This window comes from Nerophis ophidion, linkage group LG05, assembly GCF_033978795.1.
Source record: "Nerophis ophidion isolate RoL-2023_Sa linkage group LG05, RoL_Noph_v1.0, whole genome shotgun sequence".
Taxonomy (NCBI): domain Eukaryota; kingdom Metazoa; phylum Chordata; class Actinopteri; order Syngnathiformes; family Syngnathidae; genus Nerophis; species Nerophis ophidion.
The window spans coordinates 79,871,029-79,888,528 of NC_084615.1; the positions used below are offsets into that span (position 1 = coordinate 79,871,029).

Consider the following 17,500-nt stretch of genomic DNA (forward strand, 5'->3'; position numbering starts at 1 on the left):
TTCCTGGGGGTGCAGATCACTGACAATACAACCTGGTTTCTACACACCGGAGCTCTTGTGAAAAGAGCTCAGCAGCGCATGCACTTTTTGCATCGGCTGAAAAGAGCACAGCTCCCTCCCCCCATTCTCACCACATTCTACAGAGCCAGCTGACCAACAGCATCTCCGTCTGGACTGGAGCCTGCAATGCCTCGGACTGGTGAGGACAGCGGAAAAGATTATCAGGACTCCTCTTCCTCCTATCCAGGAGATCGCAAAAAGCCGCTGCCTGACCAAGGCTCAGAAAATCTGCAAAGACTTATTCATCCTAACCTCTGGTGAGGGCGGTCGCATTCTCCATTCCCTCCTTCCCTGCTTGCTCTCTTTGTCTTTGTCCTTGTCTGAACTTTTTTAAAGCCTCTTTCTTTGCGCTGTCCTCTAATCCAAATTTCAATATGATTATGATCAGCTGGACTCTTGACGCTATTGACACAGTCTTTTCGACAAGAAGAAGAGGTTCGGGGGAGCCTGGCTGCCCTGATGGAACCATAGTTGTGGGGTACGTGCGGGACTCCTGGAACTCATGGAGGATCATGTTCCTCTCAGCCCTTTCTGTCCAGGACATGGAAGACATCTACCTATTTGGAACTGTGATCGCGGGGCACTTGCTGATTGGGCTGGGCATTGCTCTGGTGGATCAACAAAATCAGAAGGTGATGGCAGCCACTCAAGGGACCCAACGGCTGTTCAACGCAAAGGAAGGTTTGGGTCGGGCTGTGGGAACACAGACTTGTGCCATTTCTGAGTTGAATCGCAAAATGGATCTCATCTTGGAAAAGTTTGCAGAGAAGGAATAATAATTGGAACTGAAAGAGGTTCAGCATGGACAAACAGAGAAGACAAGTCAATATTTTGTCTTCTCGAAGGAAAACAACTTTCTGTCTACGATTTGGACTCTCTGAATGGCCTTGGCATGGAACAGGCTGTTCTGAAGAAAATCTCCCGAAGACTCCTCAAAGATAGACGCTTTTGACCTTCCTTTTTGTCGACAACATCTGTAGCTGAACTTTATCAGCCTCAGCCATACAAAAACACTTCACCTCTCCCGAGTTAATTGGGCATACACACACACAAATGACCCCAACCCTTGAATCAACACCCTCACCAAGGCTTATCTCCTCTGGGGTTGTGAAATGGCTGAGCGGCGCTACAGAGCGAACAGCGGGCCTGCATAAACCCACCCCTCCCTCTGTTGCAAGTTGCTGTGATATATATATGTTTAATGTGTGCCATGCTATGGGAGTTTTTTTTCCTTGGACTCAGACTAGACCTCTGCTGAGGGTCTAGCCTTGGACTGATATTTTTTTTACTCTCCCACCTTTCCTAATGTCACCCTTTTCTTATCTTTTTAGGGAGTGCTGTAACCGGCTGATCCGTCGGCGGTCTCGTCTTGCCCCCCCCCCCCAGGAACGTCTCGTCTTGCCCCCCCCCAGGAACGTCTCGTCTTGCCCCCCCCCCCCAGGAACGTATGTCTGCTCTTAGCGGGACTGTGACGAAAATGTAATTTCAGTTCTGATGTGTCTCGTGCATGTTGGAACGGACAAATAAAAATGATTCTGATTCTGATTCTGATTCTAAGTCCCACCCTCACCAAGGACTGTTTTCACCGCTGGCCTCTAGAAAGAGATTCCTCAACCTCCGTAGCAGAACCTCCAGGTTCTGTAACAACTTCTTCCCTCAGGGCATAAGACTCTTGAACGCATCATAATTAAATGATCCCCTCAACTGGAATAAAAAAGACAATATAACATACATCCATAGACATGGACGCATGTGAAAAAGTGCAATGTATTTATCTGTACACTAATCTATTTATTTATATCTGCACCTTATTGCCTTTTTTTTAAATCCTGCACTACCAAGAGCGAATGCAATGGAATTTTGTTCTTATTTGTACTGTAAAGTTCAAATTTAAATGACAAAAAAAGGAAGTCGGAGTCGGAGTCGACCCACGTGTGGCAAACACATTCGGACCACTACAAGTATGCTAAATAAGACGTCATAATGAGAGAGTGCGACCCAACTGGGTTGAGAATGTGGATGTGGAACAAAGTATGCGGACTAATGAAGGAGCCTGGGAGCTCTTAGTTCCTCTGACCTCACAAGTGTTTACGGCCGGCTCTCCTTTCCGCAGCCTCTTAGCCACCGGCTTGGGAATCATTCGGTACAGAAGGTCGTCGGTCTTCTTCATCTCATAGTCCAGCATCTTCATGCTCTCCTCCAATTTGCTGGACTTCTTCTGCTCCTGGATCGACATATGGAAAACAGGTTAGAACTCGGAGATTGGAAGGAAATGCAGCTGGTTGAGTCCAAAGCAGGAACCTGGATGAGTGCTCTTTTCAGCTCCTCTGACTGCTGGGTGCCTGCCAGCACCAGATCTCTGCTGGAGTCGTGCATGCTCAGATCGTTGATGTACAGGCCGGTCTTGAACATGGCACTCAGGCTCTCCATCCTGCACACACAAGTGATCGGTGGTGGATTGCCAACACACCCCCTCACTACTAGGCGGGCTAAACAGGAGGATTACCCGAGGACAATCAGCAGAGAAAGGCAATACAAATGTTCAAAAACTGATTTTTAAATGTTTTTTTTGCTTGATTGAAACTTTTATGAGTAGATTGCACGGTTCAGTACATATTCTGTACAACTGACCACTAAATGGTCTTTCAACTTGTTTAAGTCGGGGTCCACGTTAATCAATTCATGGTATTGAAGTAAGAATGGACAGCAATCCATTAGTGGTATTACAAATTGTACCGGTAGGAGGCCACGGGGAAGACCCAGGACACGTTGGGAAGACTATGTCTCCCGGCTGGCCTGGGAACACCTCGGGATCTCCCGGGAAGAGCTAGACGAAGTGCCTGGGGAGAGGGAATGCTGGGATTCCCTGCTTAGGCTGCTGCCCCCGTCACCCGACCTCAGATAAACGGAAGAAGATGGATGGATGTGAAGTGAAGTGAATTATTTTACATAGTGAAACCCAATATCAAATTTTTCCATTTAAAGCAGTGTGGGTGGCACTGGGAGCAGGTGGGTCAAGTGTCTTGCCCAAGGACACAATGGCAGTGACTAGGATGGCAGAAGCGGGATTCGAACCTGCAACCCTCAAGTTGCTGGCACGGCCGCTCTACCAACCGAGCTATACCACCTGGATGGATGGATGGATGGACAAATTGTAATAGTTGTAACAGTGGTTAGAGTGTCCGCCCTGCATCGGTAAATCGTGGGTTCAAACCCCGGCCGAGTCTTGACAGATCGCCTTGCAGCTGTCATGTCTTGGTGATCATGTTTAGTCTGGCTATGTCCTGTTTGGTTTTTGCACTCTGTCAGTTCCTGTTTTTTCACTCCCTGCTTTGTTTCCATGACAACCCATTAGTTTTCACCTATCCTCAAGTCACGCACCTGATTCATTTGGACTCATGCACCTGTTAATCACCACAGCACTATTTAAGCCTATATTTGCCAGGCAATCAGCCTGGCGACATCACCCTCTACACATTCCTGTTACTCATGCTGGTGATCCATGCTGCACTTTTTCATGCTTGTTTCATGTCACAGTAAGTGTTTTCGGGGGGGTTTTTTGTCCATAGTTCTGCCTTTGTGCTAGTTTTTGTTTTCAGAGCCAAGTTTTGTACCTTTGATGTGAGCGCCTTTTGTTTATACTCTTTGTTTTTGTAGTATTTTCAAGTTAATATTAAATGATGTCGTTACCTTCACGTGGTGTCCGATCCAGTCGCTTTGCACCACGGGAAAACCATCCACACCGTAGTCCTAGTCTTGACAGCAGCTGCCTGCAGGCGATTCAGACTGACCAGAGGTCTTGGAGAGACTGAAGCCATGCTTCAAACAAACTAGGATTCACATTAACATGTAAAACAGGGGTCACCAACATGGTGCCCACGGGCACCAGGTCGCCCGTAAGGACCAGATGAGTCGCCCGCTGGCCTGTTCTAAAAATAGCTCAAATAGCAGCACTTACCAGTGAACTGCCTCTATTTTTTTATTTATTTTTTTTACTAGCAAGCTTTGCGCTTTGCTCAACATTTTTAATTCTAAGAGAGACAAAACTCAAATAGAATTTGAAAAACCAAGAAAATATTTTAAAGAGTTGGTCTTCACTTGTTTAAATGAATTCATACATTTTTTTTACTTTGCTTCTTATAACTTTCAGAAAGACAATTTTAGAGAAAAATACAACCTTAAAAATGATTTTAGGATTTTTAAACACATATACCTTTTTACCATTTAAATTCCTTCCTCTTCTTTCCTGACAATTTAAATCAATGTTCAAGTAAATTTATTTTTTTAATTGTAAGTAATAATAGATCAATTTTAATTTAATTCTTCATTTTAGCTTCTGTTTTTTCGACGAAGAATATTTGTGAAATATTTCTTCAAACTTATTATGATTAAAATTCCAAAAAATTATTCTGGCAAATCTAGAAAATCTGTAGAATCAAATTTAAATCTTATGTCAAAGTTTTTTGAATTTCTTTTAAAATTTTTGTTCTGGAAAATCGAGAAGAAATAATGATTTGTCTTTGTTAGAAATATAGCTTGGTCCAATTTTTTATATATTCTAACAAAGTGCAGATTGGATTTTAAGCTATTTAAAACATGTCATCAAAATTCTAAAATTAATCTTACTCAGGAAAAATTACTAACGGGACGGCGTGGCGCAGTGGGAGAGTGGCCGTGTGCAACCGAGGGTCACTGGTTCAAATCCCACCTAGTACCAACCTCGTCACGTCCGTTGTGTCCTGAGCAAGACACTTCACCCTTGCTCCTGATGGGTGCTGGTTGGCGCCTTGCATGGCAGCTCCCTCCGTCAGTGTGTGAATGTGTGTGTGAATGTGGAAGTAGTGTCAAAGCACTTTGAGTACCTTGAAGGTAGAAAAGTGCTATACAAGTACAACCCATTTATTTATTTAATGATTTTCCATAAATTATATTTTTTACTTTTTTCAAAAAGATTCGAATTAGCTAGTTTTTCTCTTCATTATTTTTGGTTGAATTTTGAATTTTAAAGAGTCGAAATTGAAGATAAACTATGTTTCAAAATTGTATTTTCATTTTTTTCCTGTTTTCTCCTCTTTTAAACCGTTCAATTACGTGTTTCTTTAAATCATTTATTCTCTACAAAAAAACCTTCCATAAAAGGAAAAAATAGTACGGCGGAATGACAGACAGAAATACCTATTTTTTTTAAATAAATATACAGTAGGTATGGTGTTCTTGGGATGCAACTCAGTATTCTTCTTCCTCCAAACACCACCAGTTGAGTTTATACCAAAAAGTTCTATTTTGGTTTCATCTGACCACATGACATTCTCCCAATCCTCTGCTGTATCATCCATGTATCCATTTTGGTATCAACTCAACTGGTCGTGTTTGGAGGAAGAAGAATACTGAGTTGCATCCCAAGAACACCATAGCTACTGTGAAGCATGGGGGTGGAAACATCATGCTTTGGGGCTGTTTTTCTGCTAAGGGGACAGGACGATTGATCCGTGTTAAGGAAAGAATGAATGGGGCCATGTATCCTGAGATTTGGAGCCAAAACCTCCTTCCATCAGTGAGAGCTTTGAATGCTTGACCAAATACTTATTTTACACCAAAATTTACAAATAAATTCTTTAACATTCCTACAATGTGAATTCCTGGATTTTTCCTTCACATTCTGTCTCTCACAGTTGAAGTGTACCTATGATGAAAATGACAGACCTCTGTCATCATTTGAAGTGGGAGAACTTGCGCAATCGTTGGCTGACTAAATACTTTTTGGCCCCACTGTATATTTGTACCACGAATTGATTAACGTGGACCCCGACTTAAACAAGTTGAAAAACCTACTCAGGTGTTACATTTAATGGTCAACTGTACAAAATATGTACTGTACTGTGCAATCTACTAATAAAAGTCTCAATCAATCAATCAAAGGCATGAGTGCATTTCACCACAAAAATTCAAAGGTTTGAGAGCGAGGAGGAGGATATTTGGGTTGTGTTGTGAGTGGAAAACACTCTCATTTGCAAGTGTGTTCCCATTAGGCTGACAAGAGCTGCTCTGTCTGATTACAAGCTAATTGGCAGTTCATTTCATGCATGGCAAGAGCGGCTCCAACGGGCCCCCGGCTCTGATCCGCTGCCCGGCCTTTTATCTGCAGCTCTTACTGACGATGCTTGGCTCCACAAATATTCATGAGTTTTTGTCCTCAGTGTGTGTGTGTGTGTGTGTGTGTGTGTGTGTGTGTGTGTGTGTGTGTGTGTGTGTGTGTGTGTCTCTTACACAGGCGTTCCAAGAAAGATGATGGACTCCCACTCGGGCATGTATCTCATTTGTCCTTTCAGTCTGAGGCAGCGGCTGCCGTCGCCCCAACTCTCCATGGCGTTGGCGCTGTTGCCGTCTAAAACAGAAGCACGGTGAAACGCCCGCAAAAACCCAGGAGCGTTTTGCCTTTTGCTTTGGAGCTCTTGGTGCGAGCGCTGGGTCGGGACCTTTGTAGTCGTCTCCGATGATGGACTGGAAAGCCATGAGCTCCACGTCCACGTCGGCGGAACGATTGGCATTTTCATAGTCGGAATCTGCGGGGGAAAAAAAACGGTCACAGACTTGGAGATTCTTACCCGCCGACTTCTAGAAACTGTTGCAGGTATTTCTACTGTGGCCTCTGCTATAAGGCCGTTTATGAAAGTGACCACACCCTAGTAGGGTTGTACGGTATAGTAGCGCGATACTAATGAATCGTACTCGGTACTATACCGCTTCTAAAAAGTACCAGTTCCTGCTTGCCGCACTTCGGGACGCGCTCACGGCCGCATCACACTTACATGCCGGCAAGGCTGTGGGCGATCAGCAATCAGCGCACCTGGTCCTGATGAGAGGGAGCTGTATAAAGGACCAGTGGACCCAAGGATCCATGCAAGAACTTAGTTTACCCTCAGTGTACCGTAAGCCGAAGACTTATGCTCTCTTTCTCTCCGCGTTGTCCCTCCGTGTCTGACGTCCTTGTTTGCTCTCCCGTGGTTCCTTCTCGTGTCTTACCAGTTGTTTCCCCCGTGGTTTTGGACTGCCTTCCTCGATCCTCAACCCTCGCGCTGGACATGGACTCCGACGCCTCTTTTTACCCCACGGACCTCATGCAGATCACGGACCCCTTTTGACCAGCCGCCCTTGGATTTGTCTGCTTCCTCATCTAACGACACGGTAATACACAACAGCTAACTACACACATAGTCTAACACCACTCACTCCTGGACTTTGTCACACACTCCATTTCCTTAGTTTAGTTAGTATTGTAGTGTATTATTATTATATATACAGTGAATATATAATAAAGGCCTACTGAAATGAGATGTTCCTTTTTAAACGGGGATAGCAGCTCCATTCTATGTGTCATACTTCATCATTTCGCCATATTGCCATATTTTTGCTGAAAGGATTCAGTAGAGAACATCGACCATAAAGTTCGCAACTTTTGGTCGCTAATAAAAAAGCCTTGCCTGTACCGGAAGTAGCAGACGATGTGCGCGTGACGTCACGGGTTGTGGAGCTCCTCACATCTGAACATTGTTTACAATCATGGCCACCTGCAGCGAGAGCTATTCGAACCAAGAAAGCGACAATTTCCCCATTAATTTGAGCGAAGATGAAAGATTCGTGGATAAGGAAAGTTAGAGTGAAGCACAAAAAGAACAGAAAAAAAAAAAGCGACTGTTCCAGGCGGCGGCAGTGGGACCGTTTCAGACGTAATTAGACACATTTACTAGGATAATTCTGGAGGATCCCTTATCTGCTTATTGTTTTAGTAGTGTTTTAGTGAGATTGTAAAGACATACCTGAAAGTCGGAGGGCTGCGGTGAACGCCAGTGTCTCTCAGAGAAGCCGATGGAGGAGCCAAGATCACAGCTGCCTTTTTGAGCTGCAGGGGGAAGTCCCATAATCCGCTGAAGTCTCCAGTAAGAGCCGACTTAATATCAAAATGTTCCCATTCAAAAACTTGCTGGTTGACGTAGAAAACATGTTCGCTTGACTGCTCTGTGTTTAAGCTTCACAACAAACAAAGAAACACCGGCTGTGTTTCGGTGCTAAAGGCAGCTGCAATCCACCGCTTTCCACCAACAGCATTCTTCTTTGACGTCTCCATTGTTAATTGAACGAATTGCAAAAGATTCAGAAACACAGATGTCCAAATTACTGTGTAATTATGCGATGAAAATAGACGACTTTTAGTTGTGTGTGTGGTGCTGGCTAATATGTCCCCTCCAACCCGAGATGTCACAAACACGCGTCATCATTCCGCGACGTTTTTAACAAGAAACTCCGCGTGAAATTTAAAATTGTAATTTAGTAAAGTAAAGCGGCCGTATTGGCATGTGTTGCAATGTTAATATTTCATCATTGATATATAAACTATCAGACTGCGTGGTGGCTAGTAGTGGCTTTCAGTGGGCCTTTAACTGTATATACAATAAATAATCGTTAAACACACTACCCCCTGGTGTCTTTGTCGTCAACTCCCTCGGCAATACATAACTGGAGCGTCATCGTCACGCCATGACATTGGTGGTTTTACGAGCAGTGGAGCATGTTCGGCAGCACACAATCACAGAGTACTTACACGCAGACAGAATATTGAGAATGGGCACATTTTTGGCTTAAAAACTAACAATAAAAGTGAAGTTATGACAGTGAAAGACCCTCAGGAAGAGGTGCTTAAAGACAGGACTAGCTAGTTAGCGGCTAAAGTCCACCTGCAGTCTGCAGTGTTTTAGTTCTAAATCACTAATCCTCGCCTTCATTACGACAAATAAAGTAAGTTTCTTACAAGTATCATCCGTGCAGGACCAGGAATATCTAAACATGCTTCACTACACACCGTAGCTCACTGGCGTCAAAATGTAAACAAACGCCGTGGGTGGAGCTACACCTAACATCCACTGTAATGATACCATGTATAGGAGCGTATTTAGTCGATATCACTATGATTACATCGATAATTCGTGGGAGGGTCCTTTTTATTATTATTATTATTTTATTTTTTCTTTGTCATGAAAGAGGGACGTTTTTGTCATGAAAAAGAGAGGTTTTTGTGGTTGGTGCACAAATTGTAAGTGTATATTGTGTTTTTTATTTGATTTAATGAAAATAAAATACAATTTTTTATTTTTTATTTTTTTTAATAAAAAGGAATAAAAAATTCTTCTGCGGCCCGGTACCAATTGGGTCACGGCCCGGTGGTTGGGGACCACTGCTTTATAATGTTGACAAAATAATAGAATGATAAATGACACAAAATGTTACTGCATATGTCAGCAGACTAATGAAGAACCTTTGTTTGTTTATTTACTACTAAAAGACAAGTTGTCTCGTATGTTCACTATTTTATTTAAGGACAAAATTGCAATAATAAACATATGTTTGATGTACCGTAAGATTTTTTGTTAAAATAAAGCCAATAAAGCTATTTTTTTGTGGTCCATTTTATTTGGAAAAGTATTAAAAAGTATCGAAATATATTTTGGTACTGGTATCAAAACTTTGGTGTTGGGACAACCCTACATTAAGTTAAAGTACCAATGATTGTCACACACACACTCTTGGTGTGGCCAAATTATTCTCTGCATTTGAGCCATCACCCTTGATCACCCCTGGGAGGTGAGGGGAGCAGTGAGCAGCAGCGGTGGCCGCGCCCGGGACTCATTTTTGGTGGTTTAACCCCCAATTAGAACCCTGTTCTTTTGAGCGAAATCATTTTTTTTAAAACTGTTTTTAGGCTGGTAAAGGTGTAGACCCAGCCCCCCCAATCAGGAATGGGAAACATGCACCTGCACTAAATCATGTGGAAATGTGAGATGTGCTGATCCATTTGCCACCGATCAAACGTTCAAACGTTCAAACAATCATGCGTGAAAAAGTATGTGATCGTTTTTGTCGGGTAATGCAGTGTGTCTTAACCGAGAGGGCAGCTAAAAAATATATGTTTCTCAGTTCTTGTCCGTATGGGCTGCAGCAGTACTCTGTTGTAATTAAAGTTGTCTCAATACCAATATTTTGGTACTGGTATCAAAATGTAATTCGATACTGATTTAACCCCCAATTCAAAGAGTGCCAAGCAGGGTCCCATTTTTATAGTCATTGGTATGACTCGGCCGGGGTTTGAACTCACAACCTACCCATCTCAGGGCGAACACTCTAACCCATGGGTGTCAAACTCTGGCCCGCCGTGTAATTTAATTTGGCCCTTGAGGCAATATCAATTTAGCATTAGAGCTGGCCCGCCGGTGTTATACAGCGTCGGTGCCGCTCTAACACCGCATTCACCGCTAATACTCATACTTGCCAACCCTCCTAATTTTCCCGGTAGACTCCCGAAGTTCAGTGCCCCTCCTGAAAATCTCCCGGGGCAACCATTCTCACGAATTTCTACCGATTTCCACCTGGACAACTATATTGGGGGCGTGCATTTAAGGCACTGCCTTTAGCGTTCTCTACAACCTGTCCTCACGTCCGCTTTTCCTCCATACTAACAGCGTGTCACATAATATTTGTGGCTTTTACACACACACACACCCACACACACACACACACACACACACACACACACACACAAGTGAATGCAAGGCATACTTGGTCAACAGCCATACAGGTCACACTGAGGGTGGCCGTATAAACAACTCTAGCACTGTTACAAATATGCGCCACACTGTGAACCCACACCAAACAAGAATGACAAACACATTTCAGGTGAACATCCACACCGTAACACAACAGAACAAATACCCAGAACCCCTTGCAGCACTAACTCTCCCGGGAAACTTCCAGCAAACTGACCAATAATTAACGTTTTATTCATGCATTTTCTCTTGCTACTTCTAGGCTTGAATGTTTGGTTCATTCATTATTGTTATTTTATTTTAAAATGTATTATTAGCCTGTGGAAAAAAATTGATTGCAAATAGAAAAAAAAGGCATAACATTTTTATTTAAATTTTATTTGATATGCCATTGATATTCTTTCAATTACTATTATTATTATTTGGAACTGGATTTTGCATGTCACTAAAGTTATATAAGCCTTGCTTGTTCAATATTTAATGCAAAACTAGTTTGGGTCCTTATTAAAAGTTTAATTTGTTCAACCTTGGCCCGCGGCTTTGTTCAGTTTAAAATGTTGTCCCACTCTGTATTTGAGTTTGACACCCCTGATCTAACCACTAGGCCACTGAGTAGGTTGCATGCTGGTTAGTGAGCAGGTGCTCACCAAACACTTACTCTGGACTCGGTTGTGGAGATTCCTCTCTCTCTTCACGGGCTCCTTGGACATGATCTCAAACAGGTTGTTGGGGTGGGAGATGATCTACAAACACACCACACACACATTTAGTATCCTGTCCACAAACTACAGTCATAAACTACGTTCACACTGCAGGGTTCGGATGTCCAGTTCGGATTTTTTTTTTTTGGGGTCAAATCTGATGTTTTTAGTGGCCGTTCAAATTACAAAGAAGAAAAAATGAGTTTTTTTAACGTGAATGCAATGTGACTGGCTGCACCCTAGTCTGTCTCAGTACTGGCACATTTGTGGCCATTTCAAGGATTTTGTGCAAACTCAACATTTTCTGAATGGAATTATTGCGTGAGACGATCTAGAAGTAAGAGGACAGGTATTTTGGCCGTGGCAATTTTACGGGATGATTTGCTTCGATTTGCTCCTCAGCCTTCCGGGTAAGGTCTGTTCAGGTGTACTGGAGAGGAGGCTACGCCGGGTAGTCGGACCTCGGATTCAGGAGGAACAGTGTGGTTTTCGTCCTGGTCGTGGAACTGTGGACCAGCTCTATACTCTGGGCAGGGTTCTTGAGGGTGCATGGGAGTTTGCCCAACCAGTCTACATGTGCTTTGTGGACTTGGAGAAGGCATTGGACCGTGTCTCTCGGGAAGTCCTGTGGGGAGTGCTCAGAGAGTATGGGGTATCGGACTGTCTTATTGTGGCGGTCCGCTCCCTGTATGATCAGTGTCAGAACATAGTCCACTCCCTGTATGATCAGTGTCAGAACATAGTCCACTCCCTGTATGATCAGTGTCAGAACATAGTCCACTCCCTGTATGATCAGTGTCAGAGCTTGGTCCACATTGCCGGCAGTAAGTCGAACACATTTCCAGTGAGGGTTGGACTCCGCCAAGGCTGTCCTTTGTCACCCATTCTGTTCATAACTTTTATGGACAGAATTTCTAGGCGCAGTCAGGATTTAGAGGGTATCTGGTTTGGTGGCTGCAGGATTAGGTCTCTGCTTTTTGCAGATGATGTGGTCCTGATGGCTTCATCTGGCCAAGATCTTCAGCTCTCACTGGATGGGTTCGCAGCCGAGTGTGAAGCGACCGGAATGAGAATCAGCACCTCCAAGTCCGAGTCCATGGTTCTCGCCCGGAAAAGGGTGGAGTGCCATCTCCGGGTTGGGGAGGAGACCCTGCCCCAAGTAAAGGAGTTCAACTACCTCGGAGTCTTGTTCACGAGTGGGGGAAGAGTGGATGGTGAGATCGACAGGCGGATCGGTGCGGCGTCTGTCAGCGTTTGTTGTTGACAAACCCCAAGATGCAGAGATGGAAGCAGGCATGGAGTGAGAAAACATGATTTAATTTAAAACCCCAAGACAAAACAAACAAAGGGTACAAACAAAAAGCGCGCATGTGGGCGGATAACAAACAAAAAGGCCTAGCGAGGAAGCTTACAGGTATCTAGCAGGAAAACAGAAGGCGTACTTGTGATAAGAAAACAAACTGGAAGCAGGGAACAAAAAACAGTAAGCTACAAACATCAAACGAATATAACTTACCGCTACGCTGCAAAGACACGACAAAGTACGAAACGACAGGAGAGATAGTAGATGACAAGAGCGACAAGAAGTGACATCGACAAATCAATAATCCAGCAACTGACCGGAGGACAAAAACAGTTACAAATAGGAGCGGACTGATTGACACCAGGTGTGGCCAGGTGCCAATCAGCCGCAGCTCAGGGGAAACAAAGCACTCAGGGAGACAAACAGGAAGCTGAACCAAAATAAGAGTGCTGACCGGAACTTAGGACAGGAAATACTAAACACACAGAGGAAAAACTAAATCACAAACTAACTGTCAGTGGCAAGCCTGACAGCGTCTTCAGTGATGCGGACGCTGTATCGATCTGTTGTGGTGAAGAAGGAGCTGAGCCGGAGGGCAAAGCTCTCAATTTACCAGTCGATCTACGTCCCCATCCTCACTATGGTCATGAGCTTTGGGTCATGACCGAAAGGACAAGATCACGGGTACAAGCGGCCCAAATGAGTTTGGGTCTCTCCCTTAGAGATAGGGTGAGAAGCTCTGCCATCCGGGAGGAACTCAAAGTTCACATGGAGAGGAGCCAGATGAGGTGGTTCGGGCATCTGGTCAGGATGCCACCCGAACGCCTCCCTAGGGAGGTGTTTAGGGCACGTCCAACCGATAGGAGGCCACGGGGAAGACCCAGGACACGTTGGGAAGACTATGTCTCCCGGCTGGCCTGGGAACGCCTTGGGATCCCCCGGGAAGAGCTGGACAAAGAGGCTGGGGAGAGGGAAGTCTGGGTTTCTCTGCTTAGGCTGCTGCCCCCGCGACCCGACCTCGGATAAGCGGAAGATGATGGATGGATGGATGGATGGTGTTAATATTGTAAATCCCTCATTCTGGGTGCCGCATTCAGTAAAAAAATGTAAAATTCCATTCTGTTGAAGGTGTTCTGTCCTAATGTTTTTAGCATTCGAACAGGCTTTGTATTAGTGTTCCTAAAACTAAATATCCCGGCCCACAGATACCATTTTGTTCTCTAAATTTGGCACCCTCGAGTCAAAATAATTGCCCAGGCCTGGTATAATCCATAGTAGTATCGCTTTTTGATGATGTTCTGTTCGGATGAACGCGACCTGAGCTCATATAAACCAGATTTAGATCCACGTACAAAAGAGGATTGAGTCGGATGTGAAAAATTCGGAATTGCACTATTCACACGGCCATGAAAAATCCCCGTAAATGTCGCATATGGGCAAAAAAATGGGAATAGACGTGCAGTGTGAACACAGCCATGATGTCCAATGTAACCTCACCATGTTCCATGTGAACTCCACCAGCGGGCGAGCCAGCAAGAAGGCGTCAGTGATCTTCTTTCCATCCAAATCCGGGAAAACCGTAGACAAGCCTGAGCCGACATTATGCACCACCATGTCCTGGACACTCCAAATTATCAAGCGGTTTCTTCGTAGAAGGGTTTAAAAGTCCACAAATGCAGTTTTATTTAAAAAAAAATATATATGTTACCTGTCGGAAGACGGTGTTAAAAGGGAATACTTCAAAGAAGAAATCGGAGGTAATTGGCAGAATCTCCTGCTCTTCTTCATCCTCCTTCATGATGTAGCGGTAAGCAGAGTTGTCAAAGATCAACCTGAAGGGACACAAAAAAACAGTAGTAAGAATAATAATAGATTTTGTTTGTAAAAAGCACTTTACATTGAGCAAACAACCTCAAAGTGCTAGTGTATATAAAATAATAATAATAATAGTAATGATAAAAGGATAATACAAATAAAAACTATAACAGCCTAATAGCTAGAACTAGTACGTATATAGCTATAAAAAGGCTTTTTAAAAAATAATGGTTTTTAAGCCTTTTTTAAAAGCATCCACAGTCTGTGGTACCCTCAGGTGGTCAGGGAGAGCGTTCCACAGACTGGGAGCTGCGGAGCAGAAAGCCCGGGGTCCCATAGTTCGTAGCTTTGTCCTTGGAGGTTGGAGAAGGTTAGCCTGTTTGGAGCGGAGGTGTCGTGTGGAGGATTTGGGGGTGAATAGTTCTTTCAGGTAGAGGGAGGCATTTTCATGTAAGCACTTGTGGGTGTATATAATTATGGAGGCTAATTTGTGTCTGTTACCAAATTAAGAGGGTAGCAAGTGGCCACGGATCATTTCTGGAGAGGTACCAGTCTGGATAAGGCGCTGGTTTACCCGATTTGTGACCCAGGGTGGATTACTTTATCAGGCACAGTAGTGCCTGGAAGAAGTTCCCCTAAGTCAGACTTGGGCGAAATACGGCCCGTGGACCACATGCGGCCCATTAAGATTTTCAATCCGAATGACCTGCAGAGAGCTGGGACCAAAGTAACAAAGGTTACCATCAGTAACACACTAAACCGAAAGGGAATCAAATCCTGCAGTGCCAGACGTGTCCCCCTGCTTAAGCCAGTGCATGTCCAGGCCCGTCTGAAGTTTGCCAGAGAGCACATGGATGATACATCAAAGGATTGGGAGAATGTCATGTGGTCAGATGAAACCAAAATAGAATATTTTGGGTAAAAACTCAACTGGTGGTGTTTGGAGGAAGAAGAATACTGAGTTGCATCCCAAGAACACCATACCTACTGTGAAGCATGGGGGTGGAAACATCATGCTTTGGGGCTGTTTTTCTGCTAAGGGGACAGGACGATTGATCCGTGTTTAGGAAAGAATGAATGGGGCCATGTATCCTGAGATTTGGAGCCAAAACCTCCTTCCATCAGTGAGAGCTTTGAAGATGAAACATGGCTGGGTCTTCCAGCATGACAATGATCCCAAACACACCGCCCGGGCAACGAAGGAGTGGCTCCGTAAGAAGTATTTGAAAGTCCTGGAGTGGCCTAGCCAGTCTCCAGACCTCAACCCCATAGAAAATCTGTGGAGGGAGTTGCAAGTCTGTGTTGCTCGGCGATAGCCCCACAACATCACTGCTCTCGAGAAGATCTGCATAGAGGAATGGGCTGCATAGAGGAATACCAGCTGCTGTGTGTGCTGATACATAAACATATACATATACATATATATATATATATATATATACATATATATATATATATATATATATAGCAATGATGTCACAGTATCGAGGGGAAAATGTATTTTTTGACAATATGATTTGTCTGATCGGCACCGAGACACCGAGAGTAACAAGCGGTAGGAAATGGATTTTAAAGGACAGTATTAAAAAAATAAAAATAAAATAAAATTCAGACTCTGGTGGGCTGTATCCGCCCTCAGGCCGAACTTTGGCGACCCCTGCTTTAGACTCTTGTGATTAACAGTTATATACAAACATTTTGATTATTTGATTCATGTAACAATTTTTTGGGCATTTTTTTCTAGTTACAGCAAAATTATGCTGATCAATTTCACTCTATGAAAAAAAATCTGTTTGTTAAAATCCATCCATCCATCCATTTTCTACCGCTTATTCCCTTTCGGGGTCGCGGGGGGCGCTGGCGCCTATCTCAGCTACAATCGGACGGAAGGCGGGGTACACCCTGGACAAGTCACCACCTCATCACAGACACAACACAGATAGACAACATTCACACACTAGGGACCATTTAGTGTTGCCAATCAACCTATCCCCAGGTGCATGTCTTTGGAGGTGGGAGGAAGCCGGAGTACCCGGAGGGAACCCACGCATTCACGGGGAGAACATGCTAACTCCACACAGAAAGATCCCGAGCCTGGATTTGAACCCAGGACTGCAGGAACTTCGTATTGTGAGGCAGATGCACTAACCCCTCTGCCACCGTGTTTGTTAAAATGTAGTTTTAAAATTCACTGTATTGATATTAACTTCATAAAAATCCTGTACATAAATATTTGTTGCCTCAAAACCCAAGACTCACTTCCACTAAACTAAGACTGAGGCCTCCCATGTTGTGTCTGAGCTGACATTTAAAACACTGGACTTTCACAAACTGGATGTTTTTTGCTCACCAATTTTTATTCAATTAAATTTTCAACATAATTTGATGTAGAAAAATGAAGTTCACAAGATTCAAACAGCTGTTGAAAAAAAAGCCTGGTTAATAAAGACACAAATTAAAGTCCATACACAAAAGTGAAGTTTCTTGGGTCACAAATCCTTGAGGCATTTTCGAACTCTAACGACAAATCAATATTTCGCCTTTCATTATGTTGCTGCCTTACATTCATTTAAAAAAAAATCATTAAAACCTACAGGGTGAGCCAGGGGGGCTGTGGACAAGACACATTAGGAAATAATGTATGAACAAAGATTTCATGTGCTGTGCACTGCAGGGGTCTTGAATGTATCCCAGGACCAGGACCCCCAAACTTATATACAAACCCTGTTTCCATATGAGTTGTTAAATGGTGTTAGATGTAAATATAAACAGAATACAATGATTTGCAAATCCTTTTCAAGTCATATTCAGTTGAATATGCTACAAAGACAACATATTTCATGTTCAAACTGATAAACTTTATTTTATTTTTTTTTGCAAATAATCATTAACTTTAGAATCTGATGCCAGCAACACGTGACAAAGAAGTTGGGAAAGGTGGCAATAAATACTGATAAAGTTGAGGAATGCTCATCAAACACTTATGTGGAACATCCCACAGGTGTGCAGGCTAATTGGGAACAGGT

General features: G+C 43.6%; 1 protein-coding gene across 1 annotated transcript in view; it reads right to left on the bottom strand.

Moving 5' to 3' along the window:
- LOC133553655 (soluble guanylate cyclase 88E-like) overlaps positions 1 to 17,500 on the bottom strand; it is a 62,806-nt gene that overhangs the window by 22,165 nt on the left and 23,141 nt on the right. Inside the window, exons 6-12 of the mRNA XM_061902116.1 lie at positions 14,368 to 14,491; positions 14,157 to 14,276; positions 11,314 to 11,398; positions 6,537 to 6,623; positions 6,328 to 6,445; positions 2,362 to 2,491; positions 2,138 to 2,284 (exon numbers count right to left, since the gene is read on the bottom strand). Coding sequence (XP_061758100.1) covers positions 2,138 to 2,284; positions 2,362 to 2,491; positions 6,328 to 6,445; positions 6,537 to 6,623; positions 11,314 to 11,398; positions 14,157 to 14,276; positions 14,368 to 14,491 — 811 coding nt within the window. The remainder of the gene's footprint in view (positions 1 to 2,137; positions 2,285 to 2,361; positions 2,492 to 6,327; positions 6,446 to 6,536; positions 6,624 to 11,313; positions 11,399 to 14,156; positions 14,277 to 14,367; positions 14,492 to 17,500) is intronic.